The sequence below is a fragment of the Rhinolophus sinicus genome, chromosome 10 (genome assembly GCF_057876585.1).
Source record: "Rhinolophus sinicus isolate RSI-liver-muscle chromosome 10, RSI-T2T, whole genome shotgun sequence".
Lineage (NCBI taxonomy): Eukaryota > Metazoa > Chordata > Mammalia > Chiroptera > Rhinolophidae > Rhinolophus > Rhinolophus sinicus.
In genome coordinates this window covers 8,919,422-8,942,331 of record NC_142510.1, presented here as the reverse complement: position 1 = coordinate 8,942,331, position 22,910 = coordinate 8,919,422, and the positions used below count along the sequence as shown (strand labels likewise).

Here is a 22,910-nt window from a genome sequence, read left to right as displayed (position 1 = left end):
TATACAATTTTATTTGGAGAATACGCTTACGTGTGAATTGTAGAAATCAGGCATGTATAGTATGTACATGTGTACACAAGCATTTGTATTCACAGGATAAGTGCACTGGATCACCTCTGACCTCTATCAAGTGGCAAGCTGACCTCACCTGATACAAGGAGATAGGAACACAGTACAATGGAAAAGAATTGAATCGAAAAGGGCAGATGCTTATGGGGAGAACTTTTCAAATATAGACCCCACCTGACCTCTCATTAAGTACTTTCAACCCTGTTTACCAAAAGATGATGGGGGTTATCTGAAAGGTCCAATTTTGTCTCAAGCAAAACTAAACACCGCTTTTGGGATGAAAATTGCCTTTACAGGGAAAACCTTAACTCATATGAAATATCAACCAATGAGTTTAGAGTCTACCTATTCAGCTTTGCTTTGTTTTGTTTACCTTGAAGTCCGACTACGTCGACTACAGCTATGGTTAATACAAACAGGCTGTATTGCAGAGACAACTCATGGCCCCTTTTTAAAGGATTCGTGCACAAAGAAACAGTACAGAGATGGGCACGAAGGGAAGGGAAAGAGTACATTCAGCTCTTCCGAAAGATATTTAGGTTTCTCAAATTAGTATTTATTTAGGTCTCCACAAGGGATTTTAGTGCAAGGGATTTATTTATATGACAACTGATATATGAAAGCTGCACTTTTTTTTAGGTTTAAAGAAGATAAATTTTTAATCACCATTTAATTAATATCAACATTTTTCTTTTTCATTAGCAATTCTATTTGCAAAGTTTTCAGGGCATTTGTCATTTCCGGAGAAGGATGCAGAATATTAACTACACATCAGTGGCAGGCATATCAAATAGAATAAACAATGTGGGATTGGATGGCTGCCGTGGATCTTTTGACTAATTAACTGCCTTGGCTCAAGTCCCATTTAAGCGAAACTAGCTCATTTGTAAACAAGGTGTAGTTTTCTTTTGGTCTCCCCTGAAAATAAGCATGAATTGATTTGACTGCTTTTGCTGCACTGGGTGAATTTTCATGCTTCAGCAGAAAAGCTAAGTATGAAAACTTCTCAGGCAGCCTGTGCAACAGGAAAGAGAAAACCAAGTATGATCCATGAGACACTCAGTCACAGTGCTGGCTGAAATCACGCAGTGGGACGTGCAAAGGATGGGGGTGTAAGGAATGGGAAGATGGTCACCCCACACCTCTCATGGGAGCCTTGCTGGCAGAATAAACAGACCCATTAGCGACTTGCCTTCTCAGAGCATTGAAACCACATGTGGCCTAAGAACCTGAGTGTGAGAACAGTGAAAACGATTTTCCAGAAGCCCACAGGTTTCCCAGAGTAGAATTCATACCCTAGAAAACTCTCCTCGCACGCAGAACATTTTAAGTTGGCTGCATGGATGTAACCAGTGGCAGAAACACACGCAGTCGCATTCGGGGGTACCAGCGGGGCTCCAGTGGCGGACGCCATGAGGAGTTACTGAAACATCATTACGATGCCAGCTCTGACCGAGTCAGGTGAAACTCAGGCACAAATTCGAGTTTCGAGATTCTGGCTCCTTGGCATAATTACGACCTCAGAGCTGGGATATGTCAGAGGAACCCTTGGGGATGGATCCTTTGGGTTGGATACATAGTTCAGGGTTTCCTAGTGAACTCTTGTTACCTCCCCTACTGTGGGCGTCATTTACTGTTGGGTGTGATTTTCCTGTTGGTTCTTGCAAAAGCCACATTTGTAATTTCTTACCCAGAACAAGTATGGCATTAATAGCAGAAGTAATGCTGTTATTAGAAGGCTTTCGATCCACGGACTTCTCCTACCTGTGAACCCCCCCCACCCCCGCCCCGGAGATCTCTGTCACATTTGGCAGCCCCATGGGTTTCAAGGACACTGGAGGAAGACAAAGCCTCTTTGGACTGATGACACACCACTGCTCTGTATTATAGGAAGACTTTTAAAATTCATGTCCTGTTAAGACACGCCAATCTCATGAGGGGCTGGGGGTGACCCTGGCTGGGGGAATACAGGTCTGGAACGCAATGGAAAGGCAAAGGCAGGAAGTCCTAAAAGACAGTACAGTCACAGGTGTGCCTCAGATTAGTAATTGGGGTGACTGGTCAAGGTCCTTCGATCGGGCTTCTCCATTGTTGGGTCTTGGGCAGCAAAGCTATGGTGTCCAATACATAAAATGCAACGTTCTAGCACATTTGCCAACAGCGTCCCATCGGCCCCTTCTGCCTTTCAGCCTCAGAGGTGATGGGAGGACTCCTCACCCGTGGCCTCCCTCTTCCTCTCTACCACTGACTGCAACCGCTTTTTACCATTTTGGGACGAGTGTAAGTCGGGTGCACTTCCCCAAAGATGGACCAATTCAATGGACCCTCAGACTCCAAGAAAAGTATTCCTGGCTACTGCCCACTCACAGGAAAACACTACCTACACAACACAACACCCCACGAATAAAAGAAACAGGGTAACCTTTCAACCTGCTACTCTGCCCCCTTTTCTCAGAACTCAAAGCAAAATGTGGGAAGAAATTAGGAAACGGCCAGACTAGTTTACATTCACTTAGGGTTTCTGCAGCACGTCACCCAGACAGACCAAGGTACGCTGCAAAAACCGATGGCTACTTCTCCCAAGTATTTCAGGGGTATTAATGTATTTAAAACACACTAATTATTAGATAAGAACTATATGAGATGTTTAATGTTATTTGTGGATTTTATAATATTTAACCTTCAAACTAGAAATCTCTGGTCTGATAAAGTGTCATAACATAACAACTTCCTTCCTTCCTTCCTTCGTTCCTTCCTTCCTTCGTTCCTTCCTTCCTTCCTTCCTTCCTTCCTTCCTTCCTTCCTTCCTTCCTTCCTCCCTCCCTCCCTCCCTCCCTCCCTCCCTATCTCCTTCCCTTTCTTCTTTCTTCTTGGCACCTTACACGTGCCAGGGACTGTGCTCAGAGCTTCCCGCGCAGAACAACTGTCCTCCTTCCCCAAATTTTGTTAAATTAGTCTCATCTCTTACCATATTTGCACAGATTTGAGTAGAAAAAGAATGAGTAACAAAGGTGACTCGGAAATGACAAATGTTTTGAGGAATTTTCCATATATCTCTGTTGGTGAAACAGCCTCCAACAGAGTAAGCATTTCAGAAGAGAGAAATCACTTGTCCCACTAAAATTTATGCACAATTTGGAGGATGCTCAGGGTAGATGCATGAGTGTCTCTCATGTGTTTGAAGGCTTCTGATTCGAGGAGGCTGGAAGGCGGGGGTAAGGAGTGTCCAACTAAATTACGTGACATTAAGAAAGATGAACCTAAAGCCACCGTAGCCTTCTGCAGACAGATGGCACTGCGCTTCTTACAGAGCACGGGACACATATGGCTGGTGGTGCATGCCACCACAGTAACAAGCCCGGGAACAGCAACACATAGTCAGACGCCACCACGGCCGGCGGGGACTAAATGAGTGATGGCTACTCCGGGAGGGAAGAGATAACAGATACTATACAACCCTGAGTCATCACCAGAAGGGGGGAAATGCACACTTACGTACACAGGAGTCTTCGGGAGAAACTAGAATACAACGGCTGCTGTGTCACAGACAGAAGATCCACACTTAGATACCGAACACATACGTAAATGTGTTAGTGTACGCAGCTCGGAACAAGACCATCGAAGCCGAGGGTGAGAGAGTGTCTGTGAAACACAAATGGACATCCAAGGAGATTCTTGTAGCTCTCTGCCCGAGGGCCTTTGTGGTCTTTCACGCTGGATGTGTCTTGGAAATGGACTATAATGAAGGTAGCCTAGCTACCAACAAACACACTGATCTGCTGTTCTTTGGGGGAGCCTGGAATTCGGGGGTTGGTCCTGGGCTGTGATGGGAGGCATAACAATAAAGCTGAAACGGTTACAAAGCTAAACTCCCTAATCTCTTGCACATGTCGGTCTCACTACAGTACAGATGCATTCTTAACGGTTTTGTTTGGTCTGTGTCGGACTCACATGCATACCATATTGCTTATTCGTGATTAGAGACACCGTTAGGCATTTCTGATGAGGAAATTACATGGTGGACTGGTCTTAATGGAATTTGGAATATAGGAAATCACAACATCACCACTGGCATCCAAGCATCGTGACTGCCAGCATACCGAGTGGGCACATCCGGGAGACCTGCCCTTTTATGTGTTTATTGATTTTTGGTTATGGACTCACCTACGTATCAGGTATCTGCCATGCTCAGTACACACCCCACAAGATTCCTTGAGTGTAAAATTATGGCATGGAGCCATGTGCAAAAGAACCGACAACAACAAAATAAAATACCTTCCTAAATCCTCTTCCTCTTTGCAGGGCACTATTGGGCATCCAACATTTTCCCCTCCAGAACGTTGGCCATTACGTATGTTTCCCTATAGATAAAACATTAATGGAAGGTTTTTAAACATCAGATTCAATACTAGGCATTTTCTTGTACACACGTCTATTGCTGCAGGAATTCAAAACCCTGGGGGTAGAGTACATATTATTCTTATTTGCAGCATAAGGCATAACATGCTCGGAAATATACACATCCTTGGGGCCTCTACTGTCCCTGGAACAGTACGAAGCCGTGGACCTCAAGGATGACCGGAGATAGCTGTCACTCACTGTCTGGGATGGCAGTGAGTGTTTGTAAGGGTCCGAGGGGCACCTCCCAATGACTAAGCGTTGGTCATCCCCATAGGAGTGGAGGAAAGGGTTATCGGAGGTGTGGTCTGGCAAGAGGGACTTGCTCCGCTTGCTGTCCTCCAGACCCTGGGGGAAGAGGGAGCTTTTGTTCCCCAAGAGTTTGCTGGAGGGCACACTAACCAGACTCCCGTACAAGTTTCCCTCCAGAAGTCGCTCCCTGTCCTTGAGGCTGATGCTCCGCGAGGGCCTGCTGAGGTCTAGCTCCCTGGGTTTGTCGAGAATGTTATCGTAGGAATGCTGCCGGCTAATCCGCAGCTTGTTCTTTTGGAACTGGAGGGCGTTGTTCTGTGCCCAGTCTTGCTGGTAGACCTCCTCCTGGGTGGCGGGGTTCCCTGTCTCCTGCAGCATCTGGTCTTCATCGATGTCGTAGAGGTTCCCCATCCGCAGGCAGGCATCGCATTTGAAGGGGGACCTCATGGTGAAATGGCCCGAATAGGTGGGCAGGTTGGAGAGGCAGCTCCGGCAGTGCGTGGAGTTCTGCCGGTAACGGTCGCTGCCCTCACTGAGAGGCGAGCTCTTGTCTTTTAAGGTGAAATGCTTGGAGTAGAGTTTGTACTGGTCGTTGTTGGGGAGCCCGTCCGCGTTGTGCAGGCTGTTCCGGTTCATGGGCAGCGTGCAGTTCCCCTGGGGGAACTCCTCGCCGCGTTCCTGGTAGACGTCTGGCAAGTCCACGTTCTCCGGAAGGGCCATGTTCTCAACGAACTGGGGAGGCTCTCGGTGGAAGCCGGGTTCTTTCTCCCCATCGATGGTGTAGATCTTGTCTCTGGGGGAGCTCGCTTTGGTTTTCACGTAGGAGCGCTCGACCTCGCCGCCGTCCTTGGGGTACTTGGAGGCCGCTGACCTTTTGAAGTTGTCCTTGGTCTTGTGGTTCTTATTGTTGTCAGCGTCCCTGTGGCACGTGGCCCGACTCGAACTTTCTGAAATGTCCGAGTGGGCCACCTCTTCTGGAAGGTATCGCGGACTCTTTAGGGAGTGGGTCCTATTCTCCACTGTTCCCTCGTCCCGCTGGGAGACCGGGTTCTGGGGCACTGAATCTTGGCGCAGAGACTCCATGGACTTTTTCCAGAGCTGCCGGGGCCTGGAGTTCCCTTTGCATTCCGTGCTCACAGCCACCTCTACCGTGTTAGGGTTGGACTCGTTGAGAGTCAGAGGGTGCTGGCCCTGGAACACGTAGTTATTGAGGTTGTCCTTGTGTCTGTTGGCCACGAAGGTCTGGAGCTCGTTCATGTTGTCCCCAAAAATGCTGTCTTTCCCCTGAAAGGACCTGTTGTCTGAATAGATCAGATTTCCCTTATCTGCCACCATGTCCATGATGAGGGAACCTCTCTGGATGAGGTCGGCAGCTCTTTTGGGCGAGTCCATCCTGGAGGAATTCATGTTGGAGATGTTGGACATGTTCTTGGCCGAGCGCAGGAGTTTTAACATGTTGCTCTGCGAGCCGGTCAGATTGAAGTCTGGTGATTTCTTCTTTTCTTCGATGTGAACCCCATGAATGCAGCTGTAGATGCCCTGCGGGGAGGGAGACAACACACCATCAGCAGCGGCAAGGACAGGAAACCACTTCGCACTTGAACTCTACCTGCCAAGGTGAGATACTGCCTTCCTGTGGGAGCCCTGGAGAACGCGTGAGATCTGATCCGAAGCCTGACAGTGTTTATTAAATGGATGAGACCGGTGGCAAAGCGTCAGGCTTACCTTGTCTCTCTGACCCAAGGTGATCTGACACTTTTGCAAATAGTCATACACAGAGTTTGAGAAAAGGTCTCAACAAATGCTCCTATGACTAGCAGACTCTCCATGCCTCCGTGCTGGCATGCAACGATACTTAATCGACCCTCCCGACACCCAGGTCACCAATGTCTGCTTTTATTTAAGTTTCCTAGACTCATCTTTGGAGTTTGGATACTAGAGAGTCAGCTGTTAACAAAGTTGGCATAAAAGGACCACCTGTTAATAATTCTTTGAGGGGATTTCCCCTACCCACACACTGAAGCGATCGATCAAATCATGAGACCCAAGCAGGTCAGTCGGGAAATCCTTTCTGATTATTCTATGGGTAGGCATGAAATCTATTATGACAATCCAATGATTTTTGGAGGGACGGGTACAGATGTGGGGATAGAAGGAGCACTTGAAGGGAACTAGTCTGGCCACCATATGGGGACATTAGCCTGAGAGTGAAGCCATCACAGAAAAAAGCAGAGCCCAGGGGATAGAGAGACACGCTATGGGTTGAACCCCTGGGACCACCCGCTTGAACTTTTCACTTCCCCTACTCAGTATATTCTTTGTGTGTTGGTGTGAGTTTGCTCAACATAGAGTTGAGTTTTAGTTGTTAGGGACAGAGGACTCATGATGCCATATTTACATACATCCAGGGACCGAGTGACATACGGACTCCCGGGTAGCTCAACTATAGGCATTTCCATCTACGTCTCATTTTCCACTCCACCTTCTTTCTTTGTTAAAAACAACTGTTTACTTTTACTTAAAAGCAACTCAAGGGAAGAGCTCAGGAGCCATGCTACACTGGTGGGCAAGAGGGATTGGTGACACTGGTGGTGCCCGTCTCCTTCCCCCACGCCTGCCCTCAGATTGCGGCAGCCGTACCCAAAGGGAACAATCAAGTTTGCAGGATTTGACCCGTTCCTCCCCGGTGATGGGGAGCCAGCCCCAAAAAGGGGCTTGTAAAAGTGACCACGGCAGCTGCTGCTGAGTTTGGCAGACACGGGTGGAAAGTGTGATTAACTGTGGACTCTGATAATAGAGGCTCCATCAGCTCCCCATGGTGGAGACGAGCTTAGCCCGCAGAGATGCTCACGCAACTGTGACAGCCTCAACTCTGCTGCATTTTTCTTGTAGTTTTCTAGAGACAGCCTCCACTCTGGCCTTCCAGGAGAGGTAAACAGAGACGCCGACAGGTGTGTTTCTGAGCATCTTTCTCTGACCCTCTCAAGCCCAGGCCGCATGGCTAAGGCTCCCTTTGCAGTCACACAAGTGCACCAGGTATTTCCCATAGCCAGTGCCTCTGAACCTTCTGTGTTAACCAGGGCCAGCCCCACCTGTTTGTCATCACCATGGCTCCATTTCCCTGGCCCTGTCTTTGCTGTGTCTCCCACTCCTCAGGTCTCAGGAGACAAGCAAGACAGTTCTTTTTTGCTGGTGACAGTGAACATTCCTTGCTACATGAGAGGGAAAGCAATTTGGAGGGAAAACAAAAGGGCATCATCCTGCAGACCGAAGGGCACAGTTTTGTAAGTCGTCAAAGCCACAGCTGTGGCAGAAGCCTGGTGCTAATGTTAAATAAATGACTTCTTTGAGCTCTGGCTTGTTCTTGGGCAGTGCCGGGAGTGCACATAGCTCAGGTTTGGATCTGTGTCGAGTTATCCAGGAGCTTCCCAAGGGACGATGAGCCCACCACGAGGTCTGTATGTGTCTGCTGTTGTCAATCACTTTACGTCTATTGGCTGGATGGTCAACATGCTAAAAGGAGCACTGTTAGCAGAGAGACCTACCTGGCTTATATGCAGAACAAACCTGCCTTCGGGGTAGAAGTGAATTTCAGAGCACCCTGGACCACTGTCCCTTAGCGAGGAGGCTCAACTCTGAAACTGAAGAACGCATGCAACCCGGCCCTACACACAGACAAGTTCCCTCTTTCGTGCCTTTTTCTGACATGAGAGATGAGGTGAGAAGAGCCTTGTTGTTACAAGGAAGCATGAAGTGAGCCCCAAAGGGTGCTGTTCTAACCTGCTGGGCCTCAGTTTCTCTATTCAGAGGATGGATGTCACTGTACCAACGTCACAGGATGTTGTTTGGATTAGAGACAGAGGAGACATAGTGGGCCCAGCTTCTCATTTACATACGAGGCATAATTCATTGTGCTGTTGTGATCCTGCCTTTGTAGGAAAGCAGCCTCTTTGCCTGGGAATTCCCCACTGTAGGTTTTGTTAAAGAACGTGATTGTGTGTATACAATGAAAACTTTTGTTTTGCTGCACCTTCTCCACACAGTGTGAGCAAGCACGTATGTAAGGGGGTGTGTGTGTGACTCTGCAGCAAGACAAGCTTCAGAGGTGTGTGGTGGCCCAAGACCAGAAAGGAAGAGCACTTTTTTCGCAACCCAGAAGCTCCGCCGTGCGTAGCATCAGAGGCTGAGCCGTCCTGAGTTCCCCTAACAAATGAGGGAGGTATTTATTAAGGGAACTCGGAATGAGAAAGGGACATGAAGTATGAGATCTTTCTGTTCACACGTATCAGGGTGGACTTATTTTAAAAGACAAATCTTATCTGGCGAGAAGGAGGGTCAGTGCCCAGGCAGGGCTCCCTGTAGCCTTTGAGGCTGGGACTGATGGTGGCTGGGAGGTCCCAGGGGTCACAGAAGACCTTTCACTGTGCCTATGGGATGAGGGGTCCTCTCTCCCTGAGGGAAGGGAGGCTGAACTTCAAATTCTAGCCTGTCAAGCCACCACACGACAATGCCGCCTCCTGTGTGCCCAGTGTCCCCTCTGCGCCCGTTCCTCAGGATGTTTGGAACGGGAGTGAGGGATTTAGTTCCTTTCTTATAATACTGATCCTTCAACTTGGCTTCCTTCACGGTATCGCAGAGGAAACGCTCTTCCAAACACAAGCAGGAGTTATAAGTAAATGCACCAGTCGGGATTATTGCTCACGATAATCCCAGAATCATTTGGATATGGAAAGCCTTTAGGAATTGGCAGAGAGAATTAGCTTCAAGTTGGCATAATACCTAGTGGTAGGCATGCATTTTGTTATTTTTAAGCAATCTGTGTGTTTAGATGCCATCAAGCTAATTAGGAACCATGTATTTGCACAGAACTCAAGTTGAGAGTGCCACTGGATGGAGAGAATAAATTCTCCTCCCCAAGCTAATGGGGACCTTCTGAGTCTCCAAAGTTCTTAAAGTCACCAAATGCTAAGAACATACAAATTCAGTTATTTAGTTTTCCCAGAAAACGTTACAAAATATATAAAATTAGATGTTTGTAACCAAATATTTTTCACCATATTTCAAATCCTAATCATTTAAGTGCTTTCAGAGTGACAAAACTCCAACATGAATAAATGGGAGAAATAGAGGGATAGATGGATGGATGGATGGACGGATGGACGGATGGAGGGATAATGTTACACTATATCAGCAGATGAGTATATGTGCTTTTATTATGATGCAAGTAAATGACGAGATTGTGTTGAAAATGGAAACATATTATGTGAGTTGCATGCACACATATGTTGTACAGTATGGTTTACATAATATCTTGTGTTGCTGTATTTGATTTGATGTTTGTTGCTGTGTAAGAGTGTGGGCTCTCGCTGGTACCACACCATCTAGGTTCAAAACGTGGCCCCCCCAAGACTGTGCGTCCTCGGGTAGGCTCCCTAACCTAACCTCCTAACTCTGAGTTTCACCATCTGTAATCTGGGGCTAGTAACAGTACGTACATCACAGAGTTGGTCTGTAGGTTAAATGAGAGGGAAAGCATAAAGCCCTTACATGGTGCCTGCTCTATAAAGATAAGCATTTTCCATGAATTACGTCACATGGGCCTTTTTTATGGCAACACACACATGCCATGTTGTGCAGCATGAAAGGAGCTTTTCTTGTATTGCACGTGAGCTCACTATGGCATGTTGGGTGGAACGCGTGCTTTGTTTTCTGTGTGATGTGTGCACATTTTCTCATGGTTCTTCGTGTCTGTGTTTCATTTTTGGCTCCGCTGCATTGCCCAGGCTGACTGTGTTTTGTGAGGCATGCGTACACATAGCATGGCGTTGTGTGTAGGTTGTTTTGTCAGGTGCGTTCTGCTGGAACGCATACACTGTAACGTCCTGCATCAGAATTTTAGTCATGTGGTAGCTACAGCTTATCTGAGTGCTAGGAATGGAAGCCACACCACAGACTGCTCTGTTTGGCCACATGGTGCTCTGTGGTGCTTTTTCAATGGAATCAGTTACTAATATTTAAAAATCGAAAAGTCTCACATAAAATCACATGACTACTTTCTCTCTTACACAGGAGGTGACCTGATAATATTGGCTCTGCATTCCCTAAGACAAAACTGAGCAGGAGTTGAGGATGGGCGGCCCGCTGTAGGTAAGCATTGCGTCATCTGTCAGCGTTCCCTGCGTCCTGTTCCCTCACTGTGACACCCAGACTCAGCTGCCATTTTTCATCTCATCGCTGCTATTTTTCTCATGCCCAGCTTGTGTCACCCATGCCTCTTTCCTCTCTGCTTTCCACAGTCGCCTGGGTTTGCATGCCCTGGCTTACGGATACCCAGAATCTGGATGCCCTTCTGATAAGCCCAAGGCGGACTGGTACACAAGGGGGGGTGCACAGATCCCCCCCCCCCCACCCCCCGGCCAGGAGTCAGGACTCCCCGGTTCTCTGGAAGCCCCGTGCTTTCCTGGACCTCTCGCCGCATAAGGATGTAGCCGCCAAGGGCACTGACCCTGCTGATGGAGAACAGCAGCCCCGGCCGGTCGGAACACACGCCCGTGAAGCAGAAGCGCAGCTTCCAGTAGAAGAGGTGCTCCCAGATGAAGGTGATGAGGCTGAGGGCCATGGCGGCCGCCAGCATGTAGAACACGCCCGCCATGTTGTCGATGTCCAGCTGGCTGCTCATCACCTCGTTCTTCTCGTTGTGGCAGATGCCCGTGAGCCACAGGGTCTCCAGCTCCTCCATCTCACCTGAACAGAACACAAGACCCACAGGCAGTGAGCAGCAGGGTGCGCACTCGGGGCAGACACGTGTGGTTTGGGGGCGCACGGGTGTGACTCCTCATGGCTGAGGAACCTTAAGGCAAATCACAGAGCGCCCTGCTTTGCGTCCGCTCACTTGTCGAGCGAAGGGAGTAATGGAACAATATCTACGTAATATTGTCTAGCTGTGTGACTTCGGAACCACAGTTATCCTGTCTGTGAAATGGGTATAATAGCACTGCATACTTCCTAGGTCTGCGGTGAGGACTAAATGAGCCCAGGCATGCAAAATTCCCGAATGCAGGAGGTTCTGGTCAAGAGCAGCCTTCACGGATTGCTGTGAAGGAGAAAAGCCCAGGGCAGTGCCAGGGACACCGTCACCTGCAAATATGTTAGTTTCTGCTTTCCTCTTCCTTTAGAACATCCAGGATTATTCCAAAAGTCACCCATAAGCGGTGCTCTTAGGGCAGAAAACGTTAATTGAAAAGAGACATCCCAACCAGCTCTGAATGGCCCTTTGCAAACTGAATACCTCCCCACTTCAGTTGGCCATTAAAGAAACAGGTGGGGTTCTCAACGGGAAAGAGAGAAGTAGTAGGCATGCTTAGCATTATATTGTCTCTCTTTTATGTGCACTTTATCCAGTTACCATTTAGGAGGAAATTCTCTAATCGAAATGTCTAGCAATTATACTAAATGTCTAGCAATTCACTAAACTATGGCACTTACACTATAATTCAGCCTCTAAAAACTATCCTTCGAGGACAGTGAAAATCAAGGAAGATGCATCTAGTGTTAAATGGAAGGTAGGACTATATGTACCGGGTGCCAAAAAAATGCAGACACATTTTAAGAAAGGAAAAACTTGTATTAAAATTGTAATACTCAATATATGCCGATAACAAAAGATGAATACAAGTCATGTGTATGCATTTTTTTTGGCACCCCCAGTATATATTATCTGTAAGATGTAATAAGAGACATACAGAGGAAAAAAAAAAGCCAATACTCCACGTTTATTTGATCTCTTTTGAAGAAGTTAATATAATGATTTAATGATTGTTCTCATGTTGCTCTTTTTTAACTTTTGTGAAATCTGTGTGTATTGCTTTGGGTTTGTTCTCACTCTTGACTGATTTGGGAACACAGAAATCTAAGTTGACAATTATTTTCCCTTGAAGATGCTATGAGTTTTCTTCTGATTGAGACTGCAGGTGTTATCAGAAGTCGGTTAATAATCTAATTGTCATTACTTGCTATGCAATTTCTATTTTCTGTCTAATTGCTTTTGAGAATTTCATTTTGCCTTTGGTGCGGAGTTTAGGTGGGGATTTGTTTTATTTGTTCTGCTCTGGGCTCAGTGTGATTCTTCAATCTGATAACTCATAGCTTTAATTCTGGAAAAATCTTACCCATTGTCACTCTGCATATCAACTCTCCCATCCTTTTAAAAAAAATAATAGACTTTATGTTTTTAGAGTAGTTTTTTATATACAGGAAAACTGAGCAGAATGTGCAGAGGGTTCCCGTAAACCCCCTTTCTCCATCTCCCTCAGTTTCCCCTATTACTATCCGGCATTGGTGGGTACGTATTTTACAATTTATGAACCAATCTTGACATATTATTATTAACAAAAGTCCACAGCTTACATTAGGGTTCACTCTTGGTGTTGTATATAGTTCTGTAGGTTTTGCCAAATGCTTATTGTCATGTATTCACCATTACAGTATGATCACACAAAACAGTTTCGCTGCCCTAAAAGTCCCCTGTGCTCTAACTATTCTTCCCTCCCCATTCTCCATCCCAAACCCCGGCAACCACTGATCTTTTACCTGTCTCTACAGTTTTGTCTTTTCCAGAATGTCACATAGTTAGAACCATACCGTAGGAGGTCTGACAATTAAGTTTGTTGCAAACTTGTTGCAACGATGTTGCTCACCTTTTTGTGATATCAGAGGGATTATTCATGATGAATTTGTACCAATTGGACAAACAGTGAACCAAGTTGACTATTTGGAAGTGCTGAAAAGGCTGCATGAAAAAGTTATACGACCTGAACTTTTTGCCAACAATTCATGGCTCTTGCATCACGACAATGCACCAGCTCACATGGCACTGTCTGTGAGGGAGTTTTTAGCCAGTAAACAAGTAACTGTATTGGAACACCCTCCCTACTCACCTGATCTGGCCCCCAGTGACTTCTTTCTTTACCCAAAGATAAAGGAAATATTGAAAGGAAGACATTTTGATGACATTCAGGACATCAAGGGTAATATGACGACAGCTCTGATGGCCATTCCAGAAAAAGAGTTCCAACATTGCTTTGAAGGGTGGACTAGGCGCTGGCATCGGTGCATAACTTCCCAAAGGGAGAACTTCGAAGGTGACCATAGTGATATTCAGCAATGAGGTACACAGCACTTTTTCTAGGATGAGTTCGCAAACTTAATTGCCCGACCTCGTATGTAGCCTTTTCAGACAGGTTTCTTTCACTTAACAGTATGTATTTAAAGTTCCTCCATGTCTTCTTATGACTTGCTAGCTCATTTCTTTTTATTGCTGGATAATATTCTGTTGCACAGATGTACAGTTTGCTTATCCATCACCTGCGGGAGGACATCTTGGCTGCTCCATGTCTTGGCGTTTAGGAAGGAAGCTGCTATAAACATCCACGTGCAGGTTTTCGCGTGGACATCATTTTTCAACTCCTTGGGGTAAAGAAGCATATTGCTGGATCGTATGGTAAGACGTGTTCTAGTTTCGTAGGAAACCACCAAACTGGCTTCCAAAGTGGTCTCACCATTTTACATTCCCACCAGCAGCGAAGGAAAGTTCCTTATGCTCCACGTCCTCGTCAGCATTGATGAGCGTTGTCAGCATTCTGGATTTGGGCCATTTTAATACGGTGAGTAGTGGCATGATATCATTTTCATCGGCAACGCCCTAATGACACATAATAATCCTATCTTTGTTTTTTCTCCTGAAAATGTTGTTTAAAATATTCTGGACCCTCTCATCCTCTCCTCCAGGTTATTAACTTTGTTTTAATATTTTCCATTCTTTTCTCTGTCCTGCAGTTAGATGATTCCCAAAGAGCTATTTTCCAGTTCATTTATTCTTTCATTAGTAATATTTAGCTTCGTGTTTCAGTTTCCATCTATTTTAATTGTGACGTGCATCTGGCTCTTTTAAAGTTCTGCCTGTTCTTTTTATCATAATCTCTTCTTTTGTTAGGATTTTTAAAGCTTTCATACATTGCATAATTTCAAACCTTCAGTCTTTCAGATTATTCTCTGTTGCCCCCCTCCCTTCTCCCTTAGTTTTGGGGGTTTGAAATCTTCTGTATGTTGTGTGCCGGCTCTCATGGTGGATTACTTCCCTGTGACATTTGTAACTTTTGATTATGGGCTAATCTTCAGCTGACTTGTTCTCTCCCTCACCCCCAGGGGTGGTCCAACCACACTGGGCTACAGAAATGTCCCCACAGCAGGGTTCTGGGTTTGCTTCTGCCATGGCTCCAGGGACTTTCAATGTACCAGTTTTGGTATAAAATTTTTTACTGTAATTACTGCACCATTTAAGTAGTATGCATTTAGACCTCCATACTCACTAAGGTTTTAGTTTCTCACTCAGAGCTTCAAACAGATGGCAAGGCTTCTTGTACTTTCTTTGCTTTGATGGACATTTTTTCTAATCTCCTTTTCACAGATGTGTTGATTCATTGAAGCTCTCAGATTTATGCAGTGGTATCATTTTCTACTTTCTTTGCATGATTCAGGGACCCCAAGTGGACGTTAGAGCCCTGGTCTCCACCCCTACTGCTTATAACCCCTTAACTGCCACACCTCAGCTCAAAAGCACCATGAGAATATCACCTCCTCCTCTGTTTCTGGCACCTAAAAATTTCCTTTTTCTTTTTTTTTTACTTTGTGCATTTTGTGTGTGTGTGTGTGCACATGCTTTAAATCTTGCATTGTAATGTGTCTGCAGCATGAAGAGGTTCGTGTCAGCAGTTTTCCATTGTACTATAGCCATATATATGTGTGTAACATTTGTCATCAGGATTTTAAAAGCATACAGATTTATGGAAAGAAATAATAGGAAATACATTCCTTTATAAGTTCTTCACCCACAAGGAAGGGTGCTGGTTAATCAGTGATGCAGGCAAAGGGATGAGAAGAGATATCTTGACTTCAAGTCCTTTCCTTCCAACAGCCTCCAGTGCTTTCACAGTCACAAATGTCACGGGAGACTCTGGCATGTCATCTCATTGTCTCCCCAACACCATCACCAACGTGTCCAAATTCCTCTGCCGGCTCTGTGCCTCAAGACCTACACTATTGCTTCCTCTTCTCACAGAAACACTAATGTCATCCTTTAAAAAATTCAGTGTGCTGTGGACTTTCCCACTCCCTTTGGAATTGGTGACGACACACACATACAAAAACAAATGGGTCTTTTCACCATGTTTGGTCCAGTTCCTAGCACCTCTTCCTTTTGGTGTTGTCCCAAAGACAGGCACATTCACCTGCCTGTAACAGGGTCTGTCTGGGTAAAAGAAACATCATCTGACCCCTTTCAGGATATAAATATAAAGATTTCCCCTCTGCCTAAACAATACCTCTCTTTGAATAAGTCATCTGGTAAACCATATCTACATCCTGAAAGGAGAACAACATGCACATTTCTCAATCCCAATTACAGCTTGTTCCAATCATTTTCCACTAAATCATTTCCTGCCTTGTGGCTTTCTGCTACTCGTGTACTGAACTGTAGTTCAAATACTTCCTTATTTCTTTTTTAATTTACTCGAGTATATTGTAATCTCCTTGAGGGAGATCAAGGACCATGTTTTATGATTTTGATATTTCTCATGGCCTGCAGCACATCGTAAGCATTGAATCATATTTTCTGTTTCTTTCTTATATCCCCAGGTTTAACGTGGGCAGCACTGCAAAACTGTGCGGATATGCTGGGTGAGTTTTTGTGCCATATAAATAGAGGAAACACGGAGCAAAGGGCACTTGCAGTGGACTGGAGAGTAAAAGGCTGGGAAGTAGGCATGTCCTCAGCTAGCATGAAGCAGCAAATGTCATTTTTCCAAGGAGCAGCAGTATGGTGTTTATTCCACTGTCAGTTCATCCATTACAAAGAGTCCAGGATCGTGGTTGGTGTGGTCTTGTGAACTGGAGCTGGTAATGGGACAATTAAATGTCTTTCCTGTAGCAGAAAGACATCTTTCCCTTGCTGGAAAGACGAAAGCTAAAAGCTCTCTGGAAAGCAGACAGAGCCTGGGCAGCTTTGGGTCTGCAGACAGGCCCCTATCATCTTCCTCTCTCTATCTGAGAGCTCTCTCCCTCTCTGTTTATGCCTGTAGTGACAGGACGCTCATGCGTACTTGAGAACACCTTGGCATCCATGGAAGTTACACCTGTTCCAAAGTTCTTCCTATATCTGTCCTCAGGGAAGAAGACATTGCCAGCCGCAAGAAGACTCTGCTGGCCTCTGAGTTTCATGCCGTCCCTAGGAAGGCTGTGAGGTCCAGAGCGCACGGCAGGTGTCAGGTCTCTCCCTTCCCGAGTGTCAGTTAAAAGGCAGAGTGGTGGGGCTTCAAGAGGTAGGAGCCAGAAAGATGTAAAATCAAAAAGGGAATGGGAGAGAGTAATTGAGACAGCACTGTGTGTGTGTGTCTGAGACCGGCTTCCATTAGCTGCTTGGACGACGCTGCAAGACGCAGCATGAAACACACAGAATGGGTCAGACCAAATCCTGTACAGAAAGGATACAGACGGTGCACGAGCAAGAAGTTTCTCACGTTATCCATCCCCTCATTTACAAGGTATTATAGAAACCATGGGTTTCACACTCGCAAAAGGCAATGAATGAAAATTCAAGTAAATCAGCAAATCACAAGAAAGAATATTTCAGGTGGAAAGTACTAGAATGAGTGACAAAAGGGAGTGCCCCTTCACTGAGGGTTTGGGGAGCATGTCGAATCACCCTGTAAGGTCTCGACAGCCACAGGCGGTAGTATGCGAAGGAGACCGCCTGCATTCCACTCCCACCCGCGATACTTGTTACCCACTTGCTCTTAATCTGGATACTCCTCTTATCTATCCATCCACTCACCCACTCATTTATCTGTTCTTCTATTCTTTTATTTAACAAAGTTACACAAATTCTATTCCCTTTCAGGCGTGTTCTAGAATTTTCAAAAGAGTAACCCTCCTACCGACTTGACATGGCCGGTGCCATCATCACACCCATTTCACAGATGAGGCACAGAGAGGTTAGGGAACTGGTGCCGTCTCTCTGAGTGCCAGTTCCAACGCGTACCAAATGCATTTATGGCGCAGAAGTTTCGTTGGAAGTCAATGAGATTGCACGCACACGGTGCCTGGCACACACGTACTGCACAGTCAGTATTTCCTGCCTGATGCCAGGGCAGCTGGGGGTGGGGTGGGTCACATGCCCCTTCCTGTCCCCTCACAACTCACAGAGTCTATGAGTCCAAGGATGCATGTCTCGAGAGAAGGCTTAGGCCTCTAAGAAGAACCTGTTCTGTCCCATTAAGAGAAACCAGTTCCTTAGTTGGCCCTCAGACTCTTTCTCCGCATCTCCCCAGGGGCTGCGATTGCTTTGCAGATTAGATTTCATTCTATTCTGCAAGACTGTCTGAGCACGGAGGGGATTGCTTCGGGAAAGGATTTTACAGCATGCAGTGTGGCTAGCCTTCAGACTTTCTGAGCGTTTCTCCCTAAGGTAGCTTGTAAATAAAGTCCATTTTGAATCTGTACCCTTTAAGCTTCATTCAGGGCCTGACAATTTGCTGAACCAGCTCCTAAAATCAGCCCCACATGCACCCTTGCAGGCACACATCTGCGTATTTGTTCCCTTGGTTTCTGGCCACAGAGCCTGACCCTAGGGAGGGATGGTATGGAAAGAAATAGCGAGTGGTTTTGAGAAGCAGGGGTTAAAGTCCTGCTTCATTTCTAGTCAAGAAAACGAACGCTTTTTAGTTCTCTGAAGACCTCATCTGGTTTTGCCTTATTCCCTCACGCGTTCATTCACTCACTCATTCGCTGAAGAAAAGAACATTTCTAAAGCACTTCGCATGTGGTCAGCATCTCTGTATTTTCGTGCAGAGACGGGAACAACGGTCTTTGGCCCCTACGCGCTCAGAGTCCAGTGGGAGACAGTCACGCAAACCAGTCAGTAAGGCGAGCTGAGATGACTGAATGTGCGCAGGGCTAGAGGCAGGAAGAACCATGAAGCCCCTTGAGATCAGAGTGTGGCTCAGAATTTTCCGATAGAAGAAATGATCAAAGGAGGGGCCTGAAGGGCAGGAGCCCGTTGCAAAGGACTCAGCTTTCATGCTAAGGAGTTGGGGGTGTCCTGGGAACAGTGGGGCCACTGGGTGAGACCAGCTGAACTCTTGGTGGACTCAAGGTCCTTCAGCTGCCGTCCATGCTACGTGCGAGCGTCTCCTCACATGTGACACGAGGCCGGCTGCTACAGGTGGCATATTGGAACCATGGTGCTCCAGGGTGGAGGAGGGTCACCAGGAAACTCTACCCCAGGAACACAACTGCTATCAATCAGTCCTGCTCCCAGAGGCAGGCAGAACATGCAGATTAAACTCTCTTATTCCTAGGATAGGTAATGATTGGGAGAAACCCACTTGCAAAACAATGGCTGACAAGGGTCCATTGTAAATTGTCATCAGTATCACCATGGCCCATGACAACCTCCTCTGGATAGACTATCAGCCACAAGGTATCGTGCTGAAAACCTGGCTCAGAGGTCTCCGTCTCTAGGAATTCTTCCCTGAATGCACAGGGATATTGGTAAGAGACCACAGTTTCTCCTTCCATGATATCGGGGTATCTTGTCAGTAGAGAATCCGTCACACTAGAGTATAACTGTCAATTGCTTTTATATCCTCCCATTGGGAAGTGAATTTATTCAGGGTGGGGATCTTGTCTTATTCTAACTGTAGTCCCAGTCCCCGGCGCAGGGCTTGGCACACAGTAGGTGGACCCATAAAAGTGTGTTGATTAAATAAAACACCAGGCTTCTCTCCCCAATTCGCTTGTGATCCGCTGCTCCGAGAATCAGCAAGAGCCCAAGAAAGAAAGAAAGAAATCCGTGAAGCCGCAGGCAAAGGGCTCAGGACGAGTTTCTGGCCGACGCGGGGGTGAGCAAGTTCTAATCAAAGTCTTAGCACCGAGTCCGGTGTTTCCCCACGGGGCACTGCCTGCGTCTGCAGCCGAAAGACGTCAGCGTGATGCTCCTACTGACCCATGAGGGTTCGCTGTGGACACCGAGAGGGGAGCTGACCCCATTTCATGTTTCATGTCTTGCCCAGGGGTTGGGCACTCTGGGTTTCGCAGAAGCCCGAATGGAATCGGAATGGCACAGGAACAACATTCTTTGTAGAAAATCTAGGGCACCGTCACCAGGAGGCTCATGTTCTCAATAACAGATTCGGCCACTGTGAGCTCTGAACGGCAGTCCTGGGAGTGAGGACAGCTTGGGGTCTGCAGGGTTGAGGCCAACTCTTCTCCTTGCCCGGTTGCCCTGGACGGACGCTGCTGGTCAGATCCGGGATGTAGTCTGTCGCCTTGAAACAGAGTAAGGTCAGCCAGACCATCTGATCACTGATCTTGGAGGCTTAGCTTGATTAATTCTAAACTCTCGCGTCTAAGTCAGGTGACCTTGGATCTAGAAATAAGAGCCCTTGAAGCCTAAGGCCTTTGCATCCATGACCTCTGAGGCTCACTGAACAATTTGCTGGAGAGGAAAAAAACTACTTTGGGTATGGGGGTGGGGGGAGAGGAACAGTACAGGATTCTGGACACAAACAGACTAAAATTGGAAGCTAAATCTCCCTTATTTAAATGTCAGAATATTCCATTTCTGTATACTGCTGAGGAGTCACAAAACCAAAATAAAAATAGGGCTAGGCTTAAATGTATCCAGCTAGATGCAGAGACAGGCTATCTTCAGCATAAATGTTCCACCTTCCCATTGAGGTCTCAGTTCTGGCAATGGAGCTCAAGTGCTGCAGAATTCATTGTGGGCTGTCGCCATCTGGCTGGGATTACATAGGCCACGTGATGAGCTGTGCCAGTCGGAGATGGGGAAGGTTATGCATACAGGTCCCCAACCTGTGTCTCTTGAAGAAGAAAAAGGAAAAAGAGGAGAGGGAATTGGGTACCTCCCTCCCACGTCAGACAATGTCCATGGTCACAGTTTCCCATGAGAGGGTGGAGTTGGCAAGAAATAATTCTCAGGAGTATGACTGCAGAAAAAAATTACAAGAAGTCCAGGAAATGCTATGTGTAACAGGCACTTCCGGAGTCTGCTTCACCAATTTGTCTCATACACAGAGAGAGGGTCAAGTTGCCATGACTTAAAACGCATACGCATCTGTGAGTATAAATGAATTCAGAGTAACTTTTTGACAATGAACATTTTCTCAATCAACAGTCCTCAGATTCCTGTGACTTATCAGGTGAGAGTACGAGGAATTTTAGTATCACAAAGGGGTTGTTGTGTTTTAAAAGGCTGTAGAGACGGGAAAAGAACAGAAAGGGAAGACGGGGTGGTGGTTCTCCTCTGGCCGCCTCTCCCTTTGTCCCAAGTCAGAAGTAGCAGACGGGGCGAGGCCCTGGCTAAGAAGGCAGGCAGAGCACATGGAGGCGGGGAGGAGCTGCATTCAGATTCCAGCTCAGGAAAGTAGTGGGGTAGACATTACAGTCTTCCTGTCACATTCTACTGATGACGCAGCTGAAGTCAAGTTAGAGGAACCAAGGTCATGAAACAAGGAAGCTGGAAAAGGAATCTGTATCCCTAAATTATTGGCGCTGATCGTACCACAACATCTAGCCACACAGCCACTGAGGAACACACCTGGAGCTCAGGTATACGCGCCTGCTTTACCTCTTTCCTAGAGGGTAGAAACGGCACTCGGAAACTACAGGAACCACATGCACTGCTGGTGGGAATATAACGGGTTGTACTTTTCCTGAAAAATGGAAGTTTCTACTGAAGTGGAGTACATGCACACTCTATGACCCAGCAGTTTCATTCCTAGGTATGTTTCCAAGCAACTAAGTGCCTCCCTGCACCCAAAATGTGCAAGAATATTCAAAGCAGACAAAAATTAGAAATAACAAAACTGTCTTATCAACAGCAAATGTTTAAATAAATTGTAGCATATTCGTACAATGCAATACCATGCAGTAATGAAAAAGAATGAATGCATTAATATGGATTAAGGCCTTAAAAGATACAAATGAATAGAATGCTGTATGATTCCACCGTTCAAAGGGAGGAAAAACCTATCCATGATCGTGGCAGACAGCATGGTGGTTACCTTTGGGAGGGTGGGGAGTGGCTGGAAGGGACCACGGGGAGCTTTCTGGGGTGCTGGACACGTTCTAGATCTTGATCTGGGTGGCACTTATACCGTTGTATAGAAATTAATGGGACACTGGGATTTGTGAAATATAATGAATGTATGTTACAGTTTATAGAAGGCAACAAAAAAGAATGAGTGACACACTAAAGGTGTAAGGTATTCTTCCATTTTGGGGTCAAGAGAGGGAATAAGAAGGGAAGTGGATAGAAGCAGTGTTTCTAAACAGATAAAGAAACACTTTTTTAAGAAATATAAACTTGGTGATGGAAGGAGAACTGACTCTGGGTGGTGAACACACAATGGGACTTATAGATGATGTAATACAGAATTATACACCTGAAATCTATGTAATTTTACTAACAATTGTCACCCCAATAAATTTAAAGAATAAATTAAAAAAAAAAAGAAATATAAACTCTTTACACAGAAAGCAGAGTCTTCAAGGATAAAAGGGTACGAACTATGTTAAATGCCCCATATTGTTGGAATCATTTAAAAATAATTTTTAAAAATGCATTTTGTTTTTCACTTTTATAATTTAAGCCAGAGGCCATCCATCTTTTTCTGTAGAGGGCTAATTAGCAAAACTTTTCAGCTCTACGGGCCATATGGTCTCTGTCACAACTGCTCAACTCTGGCCTGGCAGCACAAAAGCACCCATAGGCACACACAGAGCACAAATGGATGTGTCTGTGTTCCGACAAAATGCTATTTACCAAACGGGCCGTGAGCCATGGCTGGCAGAATCTTGACGTAAGCGATCAAAAAAGGAAACAGAAGGACTTTTTAAAATAACAATATGAACAAGAATAAACCCCAGTTTACGGAGATCCTATTGTTGTTATATCACCCATGACACTGATTGGATGGGTACTACATCCAGCTGTACAGATCACCAGTCACTCTGAGGTTGGCGCCATTACAACCCCCAACTGAAAGAGGAGGAAACTGGCCCTTCAAAAGGGTAAGTAACTTTCCCAAGGTCATGGAGCAAGTAAAGGTCATTTC

At 46.1% G+C, this 22,910-nt stretch overlaps 1 protein-coding gene across 1 annotated transcript in view; it reads right to left on the bottom strand.

The window, feature by feature from the left end:
* Positions 1 to 2,899: 2,899 nt before the first annotated feature.
* The window catches only part of GRIN2A (glutamate ionotropic receptor NMDA type subunit 2A), a 350,699-nt gene continuing 330,688 nt past the window's right edge, over positions 2,900 to 22,910 (bottom strand). Inside the window, exons 13-14 of the mRNA XM_074322871.2 lie at positions 11,225 to 11,463; positions 2,900 to 6,258 (exon numbers count right to left, since the gene is read on the bottom strand). Coding sequence (XP_074178972.2) covers positions 4,459 to 6,258; positions 11,225 to 11,463 — 2,039 coding nt within the window. The 3' untranslated portion in view covers positions 2,900 to 4,458. The remainder of the gene's footprint in view (positions 6,259 to 11,224; positions 11,464 to 22,910) is intronic.